We start from the raw sequence: 24,046 nt of genomic DNA on the forward strand, positions 1-24,046 counted from the left end.
ATGAGATATCTAGCCTGGGCATTAAACCTAAACTTAACCACGTTAAAAGTATTGCTGAAGCACCTGCTCCTACAAACAAAGAACAGTTATACTCATTTTTGGGTCTTACTGAGTTCTATAGCAAATTTATCCAGAACTATGCTTCCAAAGTATTTCATCTTAGATTGTTGTTAAAAAATTTTTTTAAATTTGACTGGAGTAAAGATCAACAAATTGAGTTTGAGATTCTTAAGAAGGAGATTTGCTCAGCACCATTTTTGAAACCATTTGTGGTTGGACAGGAATGTGTAGTAGCTGTTGATGCGAGTGGGACTGGTCTAGGGGCGGTTTTGATGCAAAGAAATAATGGAATTGAACATATCATTTCATATGCCTCGAGATCATTGCGTGGTGCAGAATGCAGTTATTCCACTATAGAGCGAGAATTATTGGCATGTACTTGGGCAGCGCCGTATTTCAGACAATTCTTGTGGGGAACAAAATTTTGTCTAAGGACGGACCATAAACCGTTGATTAACATGTTAGATGCAGGTGGTGGAAGAACTTTGACCGCACGTTTGGCTAGATTGGCTGCTAAGTTACAAGAATTTCAATGCAGTGTTGAGTATATTCCTGGCCGTTTGAATGTTCACGCTGACTGTATGTCTCGGTTACCCCTACCTATTGATGCTGATTCCAGTGATTCTGGAGAAGAGTGTGTTGACGTTGCATATACTTTTCAGGATGTCAACGGGTTTGGTTTTTCTGGAGTTATTTCAGAGGATGATTGGAGAAGAGCAATGGGTGAAGATAATGTTTTGTGTAGTGTGCTTGAATTTTTACAGGTTGGACTTGAATTTTTACAGGTTGGATGGCCAGAAGAGAGGAAGTTGAATGGGGAGTTGAGTTCCTTTTTTAAGGTAAAGGACGAACTTATGTCTTCACAAGATATTGTTACCAGAGGTGACAAAATTGTTCCTCCATTTGGGGTTAGAGAGAAATTAATGACCATTGCTCACGAGGGACACTTAGGTATGTCTTGTACAAAGAGGCGTTTAAGAGAATTCTACTGGTGGCCAAGCATTGACAATATTGTAGACAAATGGGTCAGAGACTGTATTCCTTGTTCCAAGAGTGATAAATCTGTCAAACCTTGGTCTACTTCTACATCTCCTATTGAGTTTGTTGATGGACCTTGGAAGAAACTAGGGATTGATATCATTGGTCCTTTGTGTTTGCCTTCTTCTAAGGAAGTTTTTGCTTTGGTTTTAATAGACTATTTTTCTAAATGGCCGGAGGTTAAAGTTGTAGAGAAAATTACTTCTTCACAAATAATAGAATTTCTTGATAATGTTTTCTCCCGTGAGGGTTTACCTTCAGAGTTGGTTTCGGACAATGGCACCCAATTTACAAGTAAGGAGATGGAACTGTTCTTAAAGACTTACGGTATTGTGCACAAAAGGGTCTCTAATTATAACCCACAGGCGAATGGTCAGGTTGAGCGTTTCAACCGAGTTATTAAAGAATCTATTCAAATGGCTGTGAAAAGCAATATTGATTGGCGGAAAGCTTTGCGAGCTACTTTGCTTACTTATCGCACTTCCCCGAGTGCTGTTACTAGTTATTCTCCTTTTGAAATGTTGAGAGGCCGGAAACCTGGGGTGAAACTTCTACCTTGGTGGTTGAAAGGAAGGTATTCACAGGATGATGGTGTGGATTTTGCTCATGCAAGAGAACGTGTACGGATTTATCAAGGAAAAATGAATAAGTATAAATTTGTGCATCAAGGACAGGATCAGAAGGTTCAAATTGGTGATTTGGTGAGAGTGAAACTTGGAGGGACTTACAATAGGAGAGGGCCTAAATGGTCTGATCCTATTGAGGTGATTGAAGTTTTTTCTAAAGCAGTAAGAGTAAAAGATGGTAAAGTTTGGAATTTCAGACGTGTTTCTTTGTTCAAGAATAAGTCTCTTATTGGGAAACCTCAAGAGAAACATCATTTGCCTGTTGTGCATTCTAAAGAGATAATTCATGAGGATTCTCAGAATTTCTTTGACAGTTTCTATTTTCCTGAATCTACTTCAAATGGTGGTCTAGTTCCTGATTCTGTTTCAGGTGGCCAAGTTGAGAACGGTTCTGAGCAAACTTCTTCTCCTGTTGTGGGACAGAATAGTATGTCTGGGGAAATGGGAACTGCTGATAAGACCTCTAAAGATGCTTACCAATTCATGTGTGAACCTAGAAGGAGTTGTCGTTCTAGGAATGCTCCGCTGAAAATGAGAGATTATGTGAAATATTGATGGTTTTCTTAATGTTTTTTTTTGGTTTTATTGGGGGGGAGGTGTGTTGTATTCATTGGGTTTCCTTTTCACTTGTTTATCTTGAGCTTGCATTCTATGTTCTATATTCTTGTTGGGAATTCTATGGATAAGCGGTTGGGAGCCAGTGTTGGAAGATACCGTTGCCTGGTGGTTGTATAAGCTGTTCTTCTACTATACCTGGAATAAAACTAAAAGAAATATAACACGCTTCCATGTTGTATTACTTCAGTGATCCCCGTTAAAACTCAACACCGGTTTGATAGTTGAGCTTCTGCGAGCTGTCCTTCTTTTGAATGCTTGGAGGAGGGGGGGGGGTTGGGTGCGTGGTCTCCTGCTGGCCACAGCAGAGTGGAGGTTGGGGCACATATTGCCTGCATCAGCCTCTGCTCTGCTTTGAGGTGCCAGACACATGCATTGGAGAGCGCAGGAGGCAGGAGAGGGAAAGAAGAAAAGCGCTGTGACTTTTTATTTTTGTGTACCTAGAAGCCCAATTACACAGGCTTGGCAGGTCACCGCAACCACAAAAGCTGTGACACACATTTCACTTGGTAGCTAGCTAGCAAGATTGTCAAACATGAGTGTGAGTGCTGGGACGGGCGCAATTGTTCCGCTGCATATCAGGTGGGGGGTACAATTTCCTTGCTGAGATGTAGATAGATCAGTGAGGATCACAAACGGCTCTCCATACACTACACTGTCACTGCGCCACGAGACATGGGCAAACCAGCTTCTTTCGGAAGTGCAAGAAAATACACACAGACTCCGTTTCCCAACCCTTATGCATGTGAGTCTCACACCTAAGGGTGCAGTACCATTCGAACATAGCATGAGTCTCGCACCTTGGAGAGCAAGCCTAGTCAATGAGTGGGAGTCTTACACTGACTCCTTGCTTGTTACCGTCGCCACAGTTTGCAGTGCGGCATACGCACTGCCTGAGTTTTGCTCAACAGTGCAGAGTCCTGGTTGAAGGCTAAACTCAGCTTCATGCCTTTGAGCGCAGCCTCAGTAGTTAGATGTGTGAGCGTCACAGTGACATCTAGGACTGCTGTCTCCGTCGCTGACAGGAGTGCTGGGCCAGCCTCAATGTCTCAAATTTCAAACACAGTCACCCGATATTCTAACTATCTTGATGCCCTGTTGTTTTGCACACAGAGATTCCCTTTTCAATTAGAGGATAAACCTTTCATCCAAAAACCCCTTCTTCCCTGTGTGAACCTTCAAACCCTGTGATCGCCGGCACTTTTCTATTTAAGGCACCGCTTGAAAATATAAGAAGCGTGGGTGTGCAGTGCCCTGGTATTTAGCCTCTGTAAACCACTACCTGAGTCTTGCAATGAAATGCAAAGCTTAAAAGAATGGCTGCGACTGCACCGGATATGCCCCGCTGAGGAAGTGGGGGAGGGCACAGAGGCCAGGAAAAGGATGCTGTGAGGAAAACAACCTGTAGACGTGACTATGGCCACAATAAAACAATGAAGTCCCATATCGAAGAACGAAGCACCACTGTTTGTTAAAGTGAAAGCGCCATAAAGATCTAAGAAGTCACATACCAGACAATGAACACCGCGCTTTGGTAAAGTGAAAACGCCGTGAAATGTAAACAGTCACATTCCGGAAAATGCAGCGCAGTGTGTGTATAAAATAGTACTGACCAACATATAAATCCCACCATGTCACGCCGCAAGTGCACGATCCAGTCCGGATGGGCGAGCTGAAAAGGAGACAGGGAGGGAATAAAAAAGCCTCACTTCAAATAGAAAGTGAGCGTTTAGCATAAAGTGTGATACACACCAGTAAAAAGAATGGGCGGAGCTTCCACTTCACTTCTGAAATAGGCTCAATTACAATAGATCTCGCAGAGCGAGCACCACATGCGCTGCAATGCTAGGCGATACCTAAAAAAATTAATTGACAATAATGGAACTAGTGAAGGGTTACCAGCAGAGCATACATAGGACCTTTCAAATGTGTTCTTGGCTCTGAATCTTTATGTGTGATAATCTCTTCTAAGGTGCCCCCTGAGCTCCAACCTCTGATCTCCTATACCTCCACCATGCCATTATGCAACCCCCTGCATCTTCCGCTGCATACAGTGCCCCAGAAAGAACCTGTCCCTTTCCTATTCTCTCCTAAATAAACATCAGTGAGCAGAGGAAGAGGTAATGCTATGAACAGTCCTCCAGCAACTGCCATTCATACTCTCACTTTACAGAACAACTTTATTTTCCAACAGTTGCCAACAAGAAGCCAGTTAAGCAAAGAGATACACTTGAAGAAGTGAAGAAAGTACTGCAGAACCCATTCTGCACAAACACGTGTAGCAGTATGTGTGGAAGGAAGCACCACTCACACAGTTGTGGGACTAGTCACATTCATTTTTTATTTTTTTTTGTCCTCATTTGCCTGACCCTCACTCCAAGACTAGGGACTAGCCACATTAATAAGTAACAACAGAGAAAAAAAAACTACCATAGCAGAATCTGCAGAGGGAGAGAGGAAGGCATCAAACATGGTGGACATGTTGGAAAAGTAGGTGTTCTATACAAAACTTACAAGACACTGGCTACATTTTGATTTTCACTATAGAATAGAAAAATTAAAAGATTGTTGTGAAATGCTCCAAATACTACAACATACTGGGGTCTGACTAGTAGACCAACACCTACATACTACAAATGCTGAAGCTGCCTTGCTTTGAGTGTTACCACACCTCCTTTTCAAACAGAGTACTATGGTCAAATGAGCCTAAATAAACACGGTGCCTAAATATGCGCCTAATGATATTATAACTGTGCTTGGCCATCTTTGATACAGAGATGCAAACTGAACTATGATATCCAGGACTGAGCAAAGAGCTGCTAAATGGAAGACAATCTTTGAGTTGTGTTCCACATCCAGCCAAGAAGTCAAGGACAGGTAGCCAGGTTTTCACCCACTTGCACATTGTTACACAATTGTTAGTATTCAGACATGAAAAAAATCACGTACCGAATATTCAGTAATTAGAGGTCTACATGATCTTCTAACTACTATGGATATATAATGCTGTCTTTGTGTTTCTCTGAGAGTGTTGATCCAGCTGGGCCCACTTGCTTACCATTGGTCCTCCGATGGACTTTTTAGTCGATCTCTGAGAGGTGATGGGAGTTTGTATTAACAGCCAATCAAATTTCAATGAACAGTGCAACCATTTGGCTTCACAATGAGGACCAAGAATTGGTAGTCAAGTCCAAAAGGTTTATTACAAGTTAATGATAAAATTCAAATAAACAGCTCTCAGCACCATGCTATAAAGATATAAAATGACAACAGGGATCCCCAGACACTGTAAACAATTGAAGCCAGTAAGAATCAATCAAACCAGTAGTTCAGTCACTGCAATGCAGAACAATAACTTACGATGTGATGCTCAGAGAATAATCTAAGCCTCTCTCTCCTATACATTAGTAATCTAGAGCGCAGAGAATGGTTTGGGGGGGAAATGGTTCCAGTAATTAGGGGGACTCATTAAATTAAGTCAGGTCAGGACAAAGGAAATCAAAATAGGAAAGTGTTAGCATCTCAGAAACTTGGTTTAGAGTCCTCTATGGGTCAAATGTAAGTGTCAATCTAAGCCACACTTGAGCACAAATCAGGAAAAGCATTGCAGCACAGAACCTCTAAAAGTCCATCAAGCAAGCAATGAATCAAAGAAGGAGGGAATTAAGGAAAGGTGTCTGCAGGAATCTGATCAGCATTGTGGCAAAGTCAGAAAAAAGGGATTTGGGTAACATTCCAAGGGGAATGGTATAGTGTAATGTGTAAAGTCTATTTGGCAGCATCCCCCTTAATCACACCATCATGGGTCCATTGAAATACACAAATAATCAGGTTGCCGGCTGTAACGATTCCAGTATGTCTTACACTAGACATGGGAATGACATGTTTCGCTCTGAAACACCCATGGGTTTTAAACATTGGACAATAGCTCATTCAGTTAGAGCTCTGTTTCTCCATGTACTTTTCGTCAAGGTCTTTTTCTCTGTCTCCTGTACCTCCTGTCTCTAGTAAAGTGATGTATCTGTTCTAAAATAACATTGCATGCAAATACCAGCAAGAAATGTTGCGTTAGCTGAAAAATGAAATCAGCTTTATGCAGCATGGTGAAATACAGGCGTACTTATGTTAAGTTTAGCATTACCTTTAATGGTTTCCATTGGATATGCGTGTGCGCATTTAAACACAAATGAATATACAGTACTAATACAATAAGTTTGATACTACATGTAACACTCAATAAATCATCATAATGCTCAATAATAACTATGAATGATAACTACATTTAAATCAAATATATGAAATATTAATGCACAATTTACCTAAATCGATTGTCGTTTCGAGCAAGATTACATTCTACAAATGTAAGGAGATATTTAATCATTGTTTTAATTTGTTACGTTATTCACAGAAAGTAGCACACATTTTTAGAAAGTCACATTTAATCTCTGTGGTGAATATATTTTCTACTAAATAAAGTTAATTCATTATTAACCACACTGAATCAAGGCAAGACATTTATGTAAGTAAGTTCTCTAGTCCTACAGTGAAGGCACTCTTTAATACATGTCAGGTGCAACACTAACATTAATTTGTTAGACCTTATATGAATCATGTGCTAAGTGCACTTTTCATACCATGTAGTTCTAAAGTGTCTGTGACATTTGGGGCGTGTTAAGGTTGGGCAATCTTGTGCTGCACCAGCATGATCAGGAATAATGGTGTTAGACTTAAGGTCCTTGTTTGGGTTGGTGAAAAATGTGCAGACAGAACTGTTTTCCCTGTGATGGTCACACTTCGGGCACAAACAGAGGGGACTTTGTGACTATGTTGGCCTGTTCAACTATTTAATCACATTTTTCAGTGATTTCGGCTTGTTTGATTGGAATGCTGCTTTATCTGAAGTTTATAGGAATGTGGCATTTTCATTCCTCTGATTAGATTATCTATTCCTGAATTGTTTCTATACTGCTGTTCTTTAATTAGAAAATATTGTTCTCCTTCCGTCTCTCTAAATTCTATTTTTAGATGTGAGATTTCTCCTACAGTAGGAGGTTACAATAAATCCATTGTTCTTAGAATTGTATTGTTGGGATATTTCAGAGATAGGTTCAGACAATAATGTCAGTGGTTTCTCTTAATGCTCCAAAACATATTACTAAAACATAAAAGAAAAGTCTGTGTGACCTTGGAAGTTTCTGCATTGTAAACCTTTTGCAAACTGTATTTAGCAAAAGCAGTAGCAATACCAGAAATAACTTTCCTGTAACCATCTTAAATTCTCATTTGGGATAATTTTTCTCTCATCAAGCTTTGTGGCAATAACAGGATTTTTCACTTCATGTATTGGTACCATGGATGAAATCAGGGTCATTTTGGATATAAACAAGCAAGAAAAGCATGGTTACTGCAGAGTACTGAGAGGGATCTAGTTTGACTCGTAAGAACTTGACCAGGCCAGCTAATGGATAATCCTACACATAATGAAGACTGAGGTAGTAGCACGAATGTTGAAGACTCAAAAATATTTCCTTGAATGGCATCTTGCTAACGGGAGTACAAGTCAGATGGTCAAGGAACAAGTGAACATAAAATAGGAGCCTGGGTTTGAGATTAATCTAAGCAGGACTGCACTATCTCAGGCAAGGTGCTCTTATGACAAATTTAGGTTGGGCCAGTTACCTCTGGTAGGGGTACTGGATTGGTAGTTCAAGAGACAGAGAGAAAATGTGAGAAAATAGAGATAAAAATGACTGACAGACTTGTTTTTGCCCATTTTACAGTCACCTAAGAATGGCATGGCTAGGTCTCTCTTTCGTGCAAAAGGAATCTGTACAGTAATAGAGTTTAGGTAAATCTTTGCTGGCACAGAACATTTTATCATATCCAAGGCATTAGCCCACTTTATTGGCAGAGCATGGCTGCAAAAGTAGAAGGTTGCAGATGGGGCAATGTAGATAGTGATGTCCTTACCTGTGATCCAGGAGGCTCTAGTTACACGTTGTTTATTAATTTAAATATTGTTAGCACTGTGTAAATATCTTTATCGTCTATTTTTAATATTGCATTCTTTACATAATGTTTTTTATATTTAAATCTCGATGATCACAGCCACTTCAATTATATTTCCCTACTGCCTCTATGTTAAAATCTCATTTTACAACTGCATTCAGAATGTTGATATTGGTCAATGGCTATGACAGAAACAGCCTTAAGCAAATGGATAATTGATAGGCTCCGCTATTAGGCACACAAATATGGGGAGCCTTCATTCACTAAAACTCTGCCAAACCTTACTCTCACTCTGGCAGCAATGGAGCGAGACAATACACCAAGTCTTAAGGCCCCAGAATGTACAATACAAATGCTGTAAGAGTCATGGTCTTTCTTTCAAATACTTTGGTTTCCCAATATCCCGTATGTTTTGATTAGCACACAACTGTATGTTTTCCATGCTAGTTTGCTACCTTCCGAGTATGTATAGATACATTACCAGGATTTCCTGGATCCTACATAGGACTCCTGTATTTTTATGTGTAGACTTTTGACAATACTGTCAGAGAATACTGCGTACCAGTCAGATTCATACCTATGTTTGCAATTGTTGACTGCGCCCAACTGTTCATTTTGTTTACCGCCGGATGTTTCAATTAGCGTATTGTATTTGCGTACACTATACAAGTATTTCTCAATTTATGATGTAGGAATCAAGAAAAATATATTTCAAGAAAAAAGAGAAAGTTGATATAATCTCACTGCGATCTCTAGTAAACTGCATAGATTTATATACTGAATTAATTTTTTTTTACCAGAATTCCTATATTCTGCTTAGCCATACTGCTTAAATGTTGTCCATCTCAGACTTCCTAGGCTGAGTGAACTTAGCATTAGTTCAGGCATTCTTGATTTCACTGCCTATTTCATCACCTCACCTGTATATATCGTGCTTCACGCTTGCTCGTGATTTTTTGTTGGGTTCATAATCTTCTGGAGGCATGTAGATGATTGTTCCTCCTCCTGAAGAGGTGTCCACAGCTGATTGTGATGATGATAGCATACGCCATTTTGAGAGGCCAAAATCTGCAATCTTGAAAAGAAATAAAATTACAGTATTCCATATGTTCCCCCAACTATTCAGTCATCTGCATTCAGCAAATGCTCCATCTCTAGGCACACATGCGTCAGCTATGGAGACTGGTAACAAAGAACACATGTATTGTAAAACTACATATGTCAATATTACAAATAGATGATGCCAGGTAAATAATAGGAAGTAAAACTGAAACACTTTGCTGTGCAGTTTAAATGATCAACTCAGGAAGATTAAACATCCCAGATTATTTATTTAGGTTTTTCTTTAACTTTCACTATGAGTATTTTGAGAATCCAATCATGTTGATATCATGTAGGCATTATATCACCCACTCACTGGTTATTATGGTTGACACTGTTGAACTACCCTTCAGATACTTTGTATCAGAGTCTGAAATATTTCATTTATTCTCATCCATAATAGCCATCTATTTTCTTCAGCCTACAAAGGAACAAGCCAAGATTCACCACCTTTAACCAAACCCTCTACTGCCACCTGCCCAAATGTACTCATCGTTTTTATAATGTTCCGCTACCTCGCTCAACTCTCATGCAAAGCACTTATCAATGTATAAGTTAACAGTATTGTTGTGAGTGTCCTTGTAATCTCATTTAATTGATCTAATTTGAACATTTCAAGCTTCTGATCCAGAAGGAACTCTTTGAATTGTGGTTTTAAAAAAAGGGCCGTATTACCTCCTCCACTTTTTAATGTTAGAAGGGGCCCTAATGAAAAATGTTCCAATTCCGAAGCAATACATATTACAATTATACTGATGCTTTACAATTTACCCACAAACTCCCCGCAATAGAAAATGAAAACAAATATTTCGGTAAAGATCCGTTTGAGACCAACCAATGTAGGTGTCTGAATCAATCATATGTCAATCTCGGTTAAACAGTGGTAACGCAAGTTAGGATTTCACATACGCTATGGTCCAAAGAGATTACCTGGTTTCCCTGAGGTACAACCAAACCCCAGTCTGCATGGTAAAGGTCTACGAATCTGAATGTATTCAGACCGTTCTTTAGTTATAAGAGGAGGCTTTTATCACCTACACCTACCAAAGATAACCTTGAAATCCCTTGCCTTTCTGAACAAAAGTCATGCCATGTTAGCAGTAGTGATGGTGGGGCGTAGTAACAAAGGTGTCCCCTCCCATGTCTGAGTGAGGTGACCCCTGAGGTTTAAGGGAAAGGGGGTCCCCTGAAGAAGGAGGGAAAGGTAAGCACTGTGAAACACTGTGGAACAGGGTGAGGTGATGGGTGTGTAAAAGGCAAAATTCGTTTGGCCTTCTTTGCTTTCTTGCGCTGCTTGGATGGAACTGGCTTATGCAAGGCTTCCTTGAAGGACAGCTGGTGTTTGGATGACTGAGCACCAGACCCAGAAGCATTGGTGAGAATCCACCCTGTATCGGGATGAATGCCCAAATGTCTCTGTTTAGCGTTGATCTCCTCTTAGAGTTTATGGTAGATCAGTTCAACAGCACCCAAGCCAAGGTAAGACCTGTTGGTTGATGCCGAGAATTTCAACTATCAGGCTGATTTCAATTTTGTCGCCAAGAGTGTTGGGTTGGCGCTGATGTGGAAATGGTCAGTGCCTAAGCAGGCAGCCTCCCTGTTTCTTCAGCACCGAGCCTGAGCTGGGCATTGCGTCTGAAGGTGGTGGTCGTGTCTACCATGGACCGAAGGCAGTGGTGGCCCAGGTGCATATCTCTGACTCAACAGAGTGGCTGAATGGCTTTTGGAATGGGGCTGCTCAACTTGTGAGCGGTGTTTAGGGGCGGGGGTACCACGCTCATCGCTTGCTGAGTTAGTGGAAGGTCCTTGACCTCCAGATCGGAGATAGAGGTGACGTCAGGGAGCTGCAACCGACAGCTGGGGACAGTGCTCCTCCTCTATCTCCTGGTGCCAATTAGGTCCGGGCGACACCTACGCGACATCTCAAGACGGCAGGCTCAATGTATGCAGAGAGTCTTTTTCGAGTAGAAAGAGTCGCAGGCATCACAGACAGTCTTGTGGTGCTCAGGTGAAAGACACAAATTACAGACTTGATGGAGGCGAGTCAGAGAATACTTTGCATGGCAGCGAGGACAGTAGTGGAATGGCGTTTGTTCAATCACTGTCAAGGCATGATGGAGGGATAAGATGGGGAGACTGAAGTAGGCCGAAAAGCGTAGGGCCCATGAGGGCGAGTGGCTGACACGAACACAGCTCGAGCGAAGCCACAATCATCGACCAGAGACGTAGAAAATAAGGATGACACACCGATAGAAATACCATCTGAGGGAAGTAACCTGTGTAGACCAGAAAGAGCACTGCGCCAGTGTTGAACCAGAGCACGGGAGTACACATCCGAACCAGACGGCAGAAAGAACAATCTAACAATTTAAGTCGACGACCATGCCAATTAACAGCGAGAGGTGGAATCGCTGTACCTTGTGACTCAAAAAGCTTCTTCGAACAAAAGCAACTTGCACACACTAGATGGCAGGAGTAAGCGCAGCATGTGTATCTACAGCCACACATGGCTTAAACATGTATACACACACACACATGTAGAATACAGCTTGATCTACATAAGTTTTCTTTGCATGCTCTCTGGCTCAAAAAATAAAACTTTCCCAACAAGTCAAACAAAAACCATCTTTTTTATGCATCCAAAATGAAAAATTGCCCTGGCAGTGTACCACACAAACTACTATTTGGAGGACATAAGAAGTGGCTACTAGGAAATAAATTATAATCTCCATTTTTTTTTAACAATAACAATGATTGCCTTTCATTCACTTTGGCCTTCATATGTACCATATTAATAGTAAAAGCAGCAAGAAAGCCATAAGAATAAACTAGCACAGGCAGTTTCTATTTGTGGGCGTCGCCCAACCTGCTAGTCATTACTCATCATGCACTCATCCAATCACCCAAACAGTTACCATGCACTCTCCCATTCTCTCAGGCACTATCTATGCACACTCGTAATCACTTAGGCACTATCCATGCACTCATCCAATCACCCAGACACTACCCTTGCACTCACTCATTCACTGAGGTCTTACACGTGCACTCATCCACCCACCCAGTCATTATTGATGCACTCCTCCAATCAATCAGGCAGTACTGATACACTCATCCAATCAACAAGGCACTAATCATACATTCTTCCAATCACCTAGGCACTACCATTGCACTCATCTGTTCACTCAGGCAGTATGCATGAGCTCATTCATTCACTCAAGCACTACACATACACTCACCAAATGATCCAGGCACTACCTATGCACTCATCCATTCACCCAGGCACTACACATGCACATATCCAATCACCCAGCCATTACCCTTCCACTCATCCATTCACTCAGACACATCCAACCACTCGTCTAATGACCCAGACTCTACACCTGAACTCATCCATTCAGTCATGCACTAATGCATTCACCCAGACACTAACCATGCAGATATCGAATCACTCAGTCAGAACCCATGCACTCACCTATTCACTCCTGCACTACCCACGTAGTCATCCATTCACCCAGGCACTACCCATGGACACATCCAATCACTCAGGCACCACCCTTGCGCTCATCTCATCACTCAGGTACTATGCATGCGCTCATCCATTCACTCAGGCGCTACCCATACACTCACCCAAACACCCAGGCACTACCCTTGCACTCACTTATGCATTTACTCTGACACTACCCATGCTCTCATCTATTCACTGAGGCACTGCCCATACATACATCCAATCTCCCAGGTACTAGCCTTGTACTCATCTACTCACCCAGCCAGTACTCATGCACTCATCTATTCACCCAGGCTTTATCCATGCACTCCTGTAACCAGCAAGGCATTATCCATGCACTCCTGTAATCACCAAGGCATTATCCATGCACTCATTAATTCATCCAGCCATTATCCATGCACTCATCCATTCACTCAGACACTACCGTTCCACTCTTCCATTCACTCAGGCACTGCATATGCACTCAATCATTCAGCCACACACTACCAATACACACATGCAATCATCCAATCACTATGTTTACACTCATCCATTCTCTCAGGCACTATCTATGCACACTCTTAATCACTTAGGCACTATCCATGCACTCATCCAATCACCTAGGGACTACCCTTGTACTCAATCATTCACGGAGGCATTACCCGTGCACTCATCCACCCACCCAGTCATTACTGATGCACTCATCCAATCAATCAGGCAGTACTGATGCACTCATCCAATCAACCAGGCACTAATCATACATTCTTCCAATCACCTAGGCACTACCATTGCACTAATTTGTTCACTCAGGTAGTATGCATGAGTTCATTCATTCACTCTGGCACTACACATACACTTGTGGAATGATCCAGGCACTACCCATGCACGCACTCATTCATTCACTCTGGCACATCCAACCCCTCGTGTAATGACCCAGGCTCTACACTTGAACTCATCCATTCACCCAGGCACTAACCATGCACATATCGAATCACTGAGCCAGAACCCATGCACTCACCTATTCACTCCTGCACTACACACGCAGTCATCCATTCACCCAGGCACTAACCATGGACACCTCTAATCACTCAGGCACTACCCTTGCGCTCATCTCATCACTCAGGTACTATGCATGCCTTCATCCATTCACTGAGGTGCTACCCATCCACTCACCCGGGCACTACCCTTGCACTCGCTCATGCATTCATGCATTTACTCCGACACTACCCATGCACTCATCTATTCACAGAGGCACTGCCCATGCATACATTCAATCACCCAGGTACTACCCTTGTACTCATCTATTCACCCAGGCATTATCCATGCACTCTTGCAATCACCAAGGCACTTTCCTGCACTCATTCATTCATCCAGCTATTATCGATGCACTCATCCATTCACTCAGAAACTACAGTTTCACTCTTCCATTCACTCAGGTACTGCATATGCACTCAATCATTCAGCCACACACTACCCATGCACACATGCAATCATCCAATCACTATGTTTACACTCATCCAATCACTCAGGCACTACTTATGCACTCATAGATTTACTAAGGCACCACTGCTGTACTCATTGTAACAGCCATGCACCAGTTGTGCACTCAGTTAATTATCCATATACCAGTCATACACTCATTCCACATATAAATATACTTTATTTCTTCTTAACTGTAAAAGGCGGTTTCAAAAGGAACCTTTTTTTTGAGCTTTTGAAAACTTTTAATTTTTTTATTTTTTTTTATAATAAAATTGGCAACGGGGACAGCAGGAATTGAAAAAATGTGCACTGAAAAATGTGCAAAACATATAAAAGAGGAAATAAATTAGCATGTATGTTGTTTTGCAGCATTGTGAATAGCTGTAAGAGACTGCTCACCAGCACTTATGACAACACTAAAGTCCAGGCAGTGCGTAGCCATTCTTGACATCTCCGGAGCCATATATGTTGCAGTACTCTGCATCTCAGAAGGGAGTTTTTGACCAGGAATTGTTGCTGCTGCCATTGAAGTAGATGACCCTGCAGCTTCCCTCTGCTCGATCGCCAGTTGGAGAGGCTTCTCATTATAGGATTTTAGATGTTATAACATGGACGTTGTCCCACAGGAATACATCTTGTTTGTACCTCTAGAGAGGGTCTTTTTGCAAATTGTGCCTTGCACAAGTTTGGCTGCTGGTTTTGATTCACCCGATGGGATTGTAAAAAAAATCCCAAGCCCCACTGGCTCTCGTGTGGTAGTTCCTGTTCTTCCAGATCTTCAAAGTCCATCGCCTCCAAATCCTGGTCCAGCTGTTATTGCTGCTGACCCCCATTTCCTTGCTGTGTTGCCATTTCTGATAGATAAAAGAGCAAAAGGTTTGCACAGCAAAATGAATCCACCTGATCAGAAAGAAGTTCAATGAAAGAAGATTCAAGAAGGATGAATGGGTGTGAACTTCCTAATGAATTTGCCAAAAAGTGTATTATCCAATTATATTCATTGCTTTCCCAATCATGTGATATTCAAGGTGACCGAAATAGTCGCAGTTACCGTGGTGAAGCAGTGGAAAGAAAAGAAGAACTTTCAATATTATAATAATGAACAGATATACTAAACTTGCTCACAGCACCTCTACATATACGTTTGAGAATTTTTGAAAAACGTGCACTATCCACAACTACCGTCGTCAATCTCGGCTTCCCCTGTCTTTGCAGAAACGGGAAAAAGTGTTCAGAGGCGATTGATCTGGAAACTCACTAGAAAAATATGAGTTTGAAAGGTAGACTATGTCTTTTTTTATGTCATGTTCACACTTTGTATAAACCACACGCTCTTTGCGACTACCACCATCATCGCAATGACTTCAGTAGTCAGATATAATTATTTTTTTGCAGAAAATGTGCATTTATTCTAAATTGATCATACAAAGAAAAGGTAAAGAAATATTCCACTAAACATTTAGAGTTCAACTTCATTTAAGAAATGTCTTTGTGAATTTTTCAGTAGGTGAAATACATTTACTGATGACAGACTCTCCACTTTAAATGCAAAAAAGTGGTGGTGTCTTACAAAATTGTTAAAAATAAAACCAGTTATTGATAGATTTTCTGATTAAAAAAATGGTGTATTATATAAATATAATGCACAATTTCCAATTATAGAAAGAAAGTATGAAAATCTTACAGCTTTACTTACAAAAAAATTGACATTACAATTAAGAAATAGAATTTAAAAAAAACTTAAAAATTGAAAAAAAACAAAGTATACAGAACGGTATAGTTAACAGTTAGCATGCAAAAACACTTACACACCAACTGACAGACTGCTACAGACATTCACTCAGATTAGTCACTCACCCATACATTCACTAAGACATAAATGTACACTTTTCACAAAATTAAGCTTAGTAATCTATCATCATCTATACTGCATTTAGTGCAGGGACACTTCTCAGAGCAGCAGTGCATTCTTTAAGTTGGGTTCATTCATTCAATCATCCACCTCAATTTATGTCAATACCATTTACCTGGGATTGTTCTTGACGTCATCTGCACATCAGAGCAATAATTTTTGCTAAAACCACCAAGATCGGTATAACATTTGCAAACAGAGCCTACTATATAGTGGAGGCCAAATGCTGGAATGCCCTTCCTACTCCCCTCTGAAGTCAACCATGTTTATCCTATTTTAGAAAGCTTCACAAGAAACATTTATTCAATCAGTAATGTGCAATCACTACAGTGACAACATCACCTACAGTTACTGTCAAATAACCTCTAGGGAGCGTTATTCTTTAGAAAAACATTGCTTAGAACTATTATGATCTTGTAAATCGTTTTTTCGTTTGTTTTTGTTAATGTATATTAAAACGGATTACATCGGATTTGCTTTTATTGTAGATTGTACGGATGTATGACGTTACAACGCATACTTTTACAACGACTACCATTACAACGAATTTTTTACAACGCAAAAACTTTTACAACGCATACCATTACAACGCAAGACTTTACAACGCAAGTACCTTTACAACGCATACCATTACAACGTAAATATTGGTAAGTATATAATATTTTTTTTAATATAAATTTTAAATTATTAAAATATAATTAAATTTTATTTAATTTTATTTAATTAATTTAATTTAAATATAATTTTAATTTATTTTTACAAATTAACCCTGTACCCCAAAAACCCAAAACTGACCATGAACCCTAAAAATATTTTTTTTAATTTAAATTAATTTAAATTATTAAAATATAATTAATTTTTATTTAATTACATTTAAATAATTTAATTTAAATATAATTTTATTTTATTTTTACAAATTAACTCTGTACCCCAAAAACCCAAAACTGTCCCTGAACCCTAAAAATACCCCTTTACCCAAAAACCCAAAACTGACCCTGAACCCTAAAAATACCCCTTTACCCAAAAACCCAAAACTGACACTGAACCCTAAAAATACCCCTTTACCCAAAAACCCAAAACTGACCCTGAACCCTAAAAATACCCCTTTACCCAAAAACCCAAAAATGACCCTGAACCCTAAAAATACCCCTTTACCCAAAAACTGAAAACTGACCCTGAACCCTAAAAATACCCCTTTACCCAAAAACTAAAAACTGACCCTGAACCCTAAAAATACCCCTTTACCCAAAAACTGAAAACTGACCCTAAACCCTAAAAATACCCCTTTACCTAAAAACTGAAAACTGACCCTAAACCCTAAAAATACCCCTTTACCCAAAAACTGAAAACTGACCCTGAACCCTAAAAATACCCCTTTACCCAAAAACTGAAAACTGACCCTGAACCCTAAAAATACCCCTTTACCCAAAAACTGAAAACTGACCCTGAACCCTAAAAATACCCCTTTACCCAAAAACTGAAAACTGACCCTGAACCCTAAAAATACCCCTTTACCCAAAAACTGAAAACTGACCCTAAACCCTAAAAATACCCCTTTACCCAAAAACCCAAACATATAATATTTTAAAAATAATTATATACTTACCAATACTTACGTTGTAATGGTATGCGTTGTAAAGGTACTTGCGTTGTAAAATCCTGCGTTGTAATGGTATGCGTTGTAAAAGTTTTTGCGTTGTAAAAATTTCGTTGTAATGGTAGTTCGTTGTAAAAGTTGCGTTGTAATGGTTGTTTCCCAGATTGTACATATACATTAACTGTTATTTTATAAATAATGTTTTGTTCATATTTCCGTATTTGCACCATCCTGAAATGTGTATCGTTATTATTGCCGGAGCTTTTCCTCAAAAAATAGTAAAGAGATTTAGACATTGAGCCATGTGTGGCTCCAATAATTGCTAATCCTTGTACAATGCACAGAACAGTCACAAATTAGTAAACATCAAAACAGTTCTTACCTTTACGTGGAACTCACTATCCATAAGGATATTTTGGGTTTTTAAGTCATGGTGCAGCAAAGGAGGGTTCATGTTGTGAAGAAAATTGACTCCCAAGGCAATTTCATAAAGAATACGGTACCTCAATGAAAAGGGAATTTCAGGAAAATCATTTTTCTGCAACACAAATGCAAGAAAAAATGTTTATTTGATTTTTACTATGTACTGGAAAATGCAGATAGGACATGCAGATTTAAAAAATACATTGAAAGTGGCGTGCCTGTAGTGAAAATGTGCATTTGAAGCAAATCTGTAATGACACGCTTTTACTGAGAACTGCATCTGACATAATTGAAGCAGTTAGTATTCGGCACATTCTTCATAAGCAGAAATTAATTTACCTATTAAAATTCAAATAAAACAAGCGCTGGCAAAGCCATTGGGCCTGTGTTGCAATTTCTGTTATAATCCACACCTGTCAACGTCACCAAAGCTTGCTTTCGAGTCAACCAATTGAGCACTTGTGGGATGCGAAGAAGTCTCATGGAATCGATAAAAGTTTTGGTAAGCGAAATGGTGTGTTTAGACAGGAAGTACAATTGAATTATCTTGTTTAACAGAAATGTATAATGCTTCCACACCACAAACCTAATGTAACATGAATCAGAAAGGCTTACCAGCTGTCTCCAACCAGTTGACTGAGAGCTACCCCTAACTAGCAGAAATCTTCTGAGTAGCGCCCAGCCTTTAGTTCATTTTCAACCAAGAACTGCAATAAGTAAGTGCTGTGTTTTCCTTTTAAAGTTAAGGAAAGGCTATGTTTATTTTAAATTATTATAAGGCTGCAGATAGCAGAGCTTGATAAGGAGAAGTGCTCTGCAAATGTATGACTCATTTGGGTGACAGAGGTTTAGAACTGAAGACCTGAGGTATTTAACTCTTAGATACAAGTGGTTCTCAGCTCAATATTGGAACATAGGAACACAAGTATGTTTATAAATGCTTTTAAAAGAGAGAAAGTTAAAATAAAGAGTTAATATAATGAATAAGTTAACTCTTCACATTAATTTTCTCCCAATCCTAGTGTTCTATTTACAGATAGCAGGATCTGGCTCCCAGTGGCAGGTAGACACATTCGCATATTAATAACTGAAAAATACAGTCATTTTCATTTAAATGGGAGACAATTTCCTATGATCCAACATATCAGCTCCACTGCAGTCTTGTCAAATATACACCTTAATGATTTCGGACTATTCTTTCAGAATTATTCTACATTGAGATTAAGTACAGCAAGATGTCATCTGCATATAGTTTATGTTGAGGATAGCTTGTTATGTTATCAACAACAAGGGGCCCCAATTCAGTCAGCAGGGGACCTCGGGGAACATACTTTGTTTATGCAACAGTGGTCCCATACATACAAAAAATACGTACACAAATAAATATAGACAGAGTCAATCTATATTATGAGCGACATGTCCAGCCGGACAAAGGTCTTCCAAGTTTACTCAATAATCACTTAGTTCAAACACAGAGAATACCTTCCACAAGTCACCTAGTGTGGTACACAAGCCTGTGCCCAGCACTGACAGATCTGATACAGAAGGTATTTTTTGTATGTATGGGACCACTGTTGCATAAACAGAGGATAGCTTGTGGCAAAAAAATGATATGGTTGTGTCAATTATACATTTCTATGTTAATAGCTCTTTGTAAAGTGCAAATAGGGATCATGGTTACAGAAATCCCAGTTTTGTGACACTAGAGCTTTCAAACATATGGTGAGATTAAAGCAAACGCAATAAGATGATGGACGGAGTGCTAAAACATTTAAAACACTCAACCCCAGTCACTATTAGATCTGGGTTGAATACATCATCGTTCTTTTGCTCACTTCGCCACCCCAGTTCAAACCTAGCCATGAGGGTTTTAAGAGTCTGAAGAAACAAATGAGTTTGGACCCAGAATGAGGCATTCTATAGGAAAAATCTTCATTTTACTTACAGAATTTCACAACCAGGAGGAAATCTGAGGCAGTAGCATGCATTTGTGGTAATTAATGGACACTCCTGTATATTTCTATCATTCAGTACTCTTACCCTTGTAAGATATACTTTTTACTTACATTTGGTATAGAAAAAGACAAATCTATCTGGCAAATAGTGGGAATCAGCTTGTAATTGTCATAATCCATGTCTTTCTATAAGCCATCTGTTCTCATAGCTGCAGTAAAAAGGTCCCCGCACAAGCACGCAATGCAAGAGCTGTCTGCACATTATGAGAGGGGTTTGGAGTATGAGTTTACTGTTGTTTAAGTTACTGGTTACTGAGCATACCAGCCTTGTCACCTTTATAACATGTATTTAATTCAAAGTGGGCGGCTAAAATTTAGCATTAGGAAGGTACTCAAACTGCTTTCCGAAAGAAGGTATTCTCTAGGGGTGCCGGGATGTCAGCAATGAAAATACCACTACCTTCTTAGGTGCATTTCTACTACACTGATCAAGACGAAATATGCAGAAAGGCTGCAAGCATGTTAGAGGTGATGGTGGGTGAAAGCTAGCAGGAGATGTATTAATGAACGTATGTGTGCATGTTTAACAAACATTGTGGGGTCAGGAGTGGTCCCCAAAGTGGGTTTAATACTTTCCAGCGAGAACATCAAACACTTGGTACTAAAATATATATTTGATTAATAATATTGGTGATTTGTGGACAAATATGACAGATCTGCTTTAAATATATTGCTATACTCACGCCTTGATAAAGCCAATAGCCTCACTTTTTATATTTTGTTGTTGTGACTCTTTGACAAAGTCAGTAAGTCTGCCTGAACGCAGCCAGGATCTGTGAGACCAACTGCTCACTGTGCATGCCAGAAGGCCTTGTGCTGGAGGAGGCACAGCATTTACAGGTAGAATGGCATAAGGCCTGGCCACAGGCCAGGTCTAGCATTCAACATCACAGTGTGGACAGTCGAAGGATGGAGGCTAGGCTCAGCTGTGTGCAGCATGGGGTTGGCATTACGTATGGTAATAAAATGTTACTTCACGTTACAAAGCCCTAGAAATTCACAGAAAAACAAGGTTGTAGTGAAAATATAGTTAGTTAGGAAGCTTGTTTCCGGTCCAGGGAAGGCATGGCTTGGCAGTTCGGGCTGGACTGTTCCCATAAGGCACAGGGTCGGACTGATTTGCATTTGTCCATGTCTGAACTGGGGTGGCAGCGTGGGCTAAAGAACGGTTATGGATTAAACCCAGATCTGTTGACTGGGTGTGAGTGTTTGATTGGTTCAGATGCTCCGTCCATCGCCACCCCTTTTTGTACCGCTTTGATAACACCATTGCAACATCTGAAATGACATTGATAACAACACTATGCATGCTGGGGCATGAGTAATAGTAACTATGGCAAAAGTATATTATGTGGTTCCAATCGAGAGACCTGGCTGTGTTACTTACCTAGGCCCCAGATAGTTGGTTGGAGGCATTGCACATAGGGATGTGTGCCATGTCGACGACTCACTTTTCTCTGAACCAAAAAACATGCAGCCTTAAATGGCAGTGTGTGGGTTTTAAGGAACGGGCCTCTAAAGGTGGTACAATAGATGCTTAGAGGCCATCCCTTGTCCCAGTACCCATGGTACCTTTTACAAGGAGCTTACCTGTGGCCAGAGATGTGCCAATTGTGGGTACAAAGGTACAGCTTTGGGAAAGAACACATGCCCTGGGAACCTGATTTGAGGGACCCAGGTCACATTAAGTCAAAGGGGATCATGTGTCAGGCAAAAAGAGGGGGGAAACCATGCAGAAAGTGGCACTTCCCAACAAGTGCCCACAAACCTGAACACACTCACAAAACCATCCACCCATACTTGGGACATGTCAATGTCAATGTCAATGTCAAAGGTTCTTATATAGCGCCTTTTCACCGTAAGGTCTCAAGGCGCTTGCTTTGGGAACCCGTCCTGGCTTTTCCCTGTGAGATAACCCGTACTGGGCATCCCCAAGGTGAAAGCCAGGCATCCCGCCGTGGGGGGGCAGGGGGTGGGGGGGGTGTAGTGGAGATTAAGCAAGCAATTGCCCAGAGTTGCAGAGAGTGAACCTGTGATTCGAGTAGGCACCGAAGCGAGAATTATCGAGTCCGTGGACATTTGGGCTCAAGACCCTGCCGCGTCGGGAATTGAACCCTGGTCCCGGGTTTGACCTCTGCTTCAGGGTCTGCCTCCTCTAACCAGTGACCACACTTCTCCACATCAACCTGTGTTAGGACATTACAAATGTGGCAATTGCATGGCCTGCAACCCAACCACCAACACCAAAATCTTCCACCATGGAAATGTTAATCAAAACCTTAATTTATTTTCGAACTGTAACTCCTGCAATATCATCTATTGTATACGTTGCCCATGTGATTTGGCTTACATAGGTCAAACAACACAGAAAATAAAGACAAGGATATCACTGCACAAAAGCAGGATCCACTGTAAGGTCACCACGGCTCCTCTGGTGGAGCACCTCCATGTCAATGGACACACTGAAAATGACCTCCCTTTGTAAGTGAGACAAGAAACCACACGCAAGAGGAGGTAACAACCAATTGTTACTTAACAGACTGGAATGCAAATGGATCTTTAAATGTCAGTTGATATCCCATGGTCCAATCCTTGATTTAATCTGCACATGATTGGTTTCCATTATTTTTAATCATTCAGCCAAATTATATTGCCTTTGTATTATTTGTTCTTTACTAAGTAATTGATTATCCAGCATTGGGTGTGTTTAAAATACAGACATTTATTTTCATGCTCTCACCTGTTTCCTCCTTCTGAGACCGATATAAGCGGCTATATCTGCCTTTACCTCAGAAATCATGTCCAGTCTTTGCTCACAATGGCAATAGAATGTTCAGTATATCCGAGCTGTCACTCATGCGCCACAACTCTAGCAGGTACCCTTCTAGGTATAATGCTACCTTGCATCGTTGGCGTATGCGTGTTATTTTAAGGCGACACACTTTAAAATCAGGCCATGGTTTCCCATCTACAATAAGACCTCAAGCCCGCGAGTCAGAGACAGGGTGCTCTGCATTAATTGAATTTCTCCTGTAGGCTTTCACACCACTAGGTTTACAGTATGTGTTTTAGATCCTCGTCTGACCTTAACCATAAATGCTGCACATTCGTGCCTAAAGGGCTGCTTTAATTTTACCGTCGTTCCCGCAGGAGGGCATAAATAATCTTGGACAGGACCGACTTCATTCAAGCCCGGCATCCGGCATGGGTTTCTCTGCAGCCCACGAGTCCATTGACAGCGCACCATGCAACTAATGTGCCTTTAGAGGAGGCAACCTTGCAACTGGATTCTGAGTAAGTAAACATAATTTCAAGCCTCCATCAGGCCTTCTAGGTGTATTGTAGACTATACAGATATTCCCACTGGCCAAATTCTTATCTCTGCGCCATTCTCGAAGTGATTTAACCACCACAGACGACAGCATTGATTAACAGTGGCTGTTAGCTCCCCCCAGCATTCTCCCCTAGATTGGGCTCCACATGTATTTTCACACTAAGGTGAGTTGTGTTACACACCTATGTGTTGACTGTATGGTCAATCCTCCAATAAGGGTACTAAGTAATTTTCAGAATATGCCCTGAAGCTGCAGTAGTGTAACGGCGGTTACATCCCCACACTCATACGGGTCTCCATTGAGCACAATGACTTAATCTATGAAGGGCTGAACGCTCACTCTGCCCTTC

General features: G+C 40.7%; 1 protein-coding gene across 4 annotated transcripts in view; it reads right to left on the reverse strand.

The window, feature by feature from the left end:
* Positions 1-24,046, reverse strand: part of RIPK2 (receptor interacting serine/threonine kinase 2) — a 419,608-nt gene that overhangs the window by 187,704 nt on the left and 207,858 nt on the right. For all 4 annotated transcript variants that reach the window (XM_078687067.1, XM_078687064.1, XM_078687066.1 and 1 more), the window contains exons 3-4: positions 18,307-18,462; positions 9,269-9,423 (exon numbers count right to left, since the gene is read on the reverse strand). In XM_078687067.1, coding sequence (XP_078543193.1) covers positions 9,269-9,423; positions 18,307-18,462 — 311 coding nt within the window. The remainder of the gene's footprint in view (positions 1-9,268; positions 9,424-18,306; positions 18,463-24,046) is intronic.

The sequence above is a fragment of the Lissotriton helveticus genome, chromosome 4_1 (assembly GCF_964261635.1).
Source record: "Lissotriton helveticus chromosome 4_1, aLisHel1.1, whole genome shotgun sequence".
In the NCBI taxonomy this organism is placed as follows: domain Eukaryota; kingdom Metazoa; phylum Chordata; class Amphibia; order Caudata; family Salamandridae; genus Lissotriton; species Lissotriton helveticus.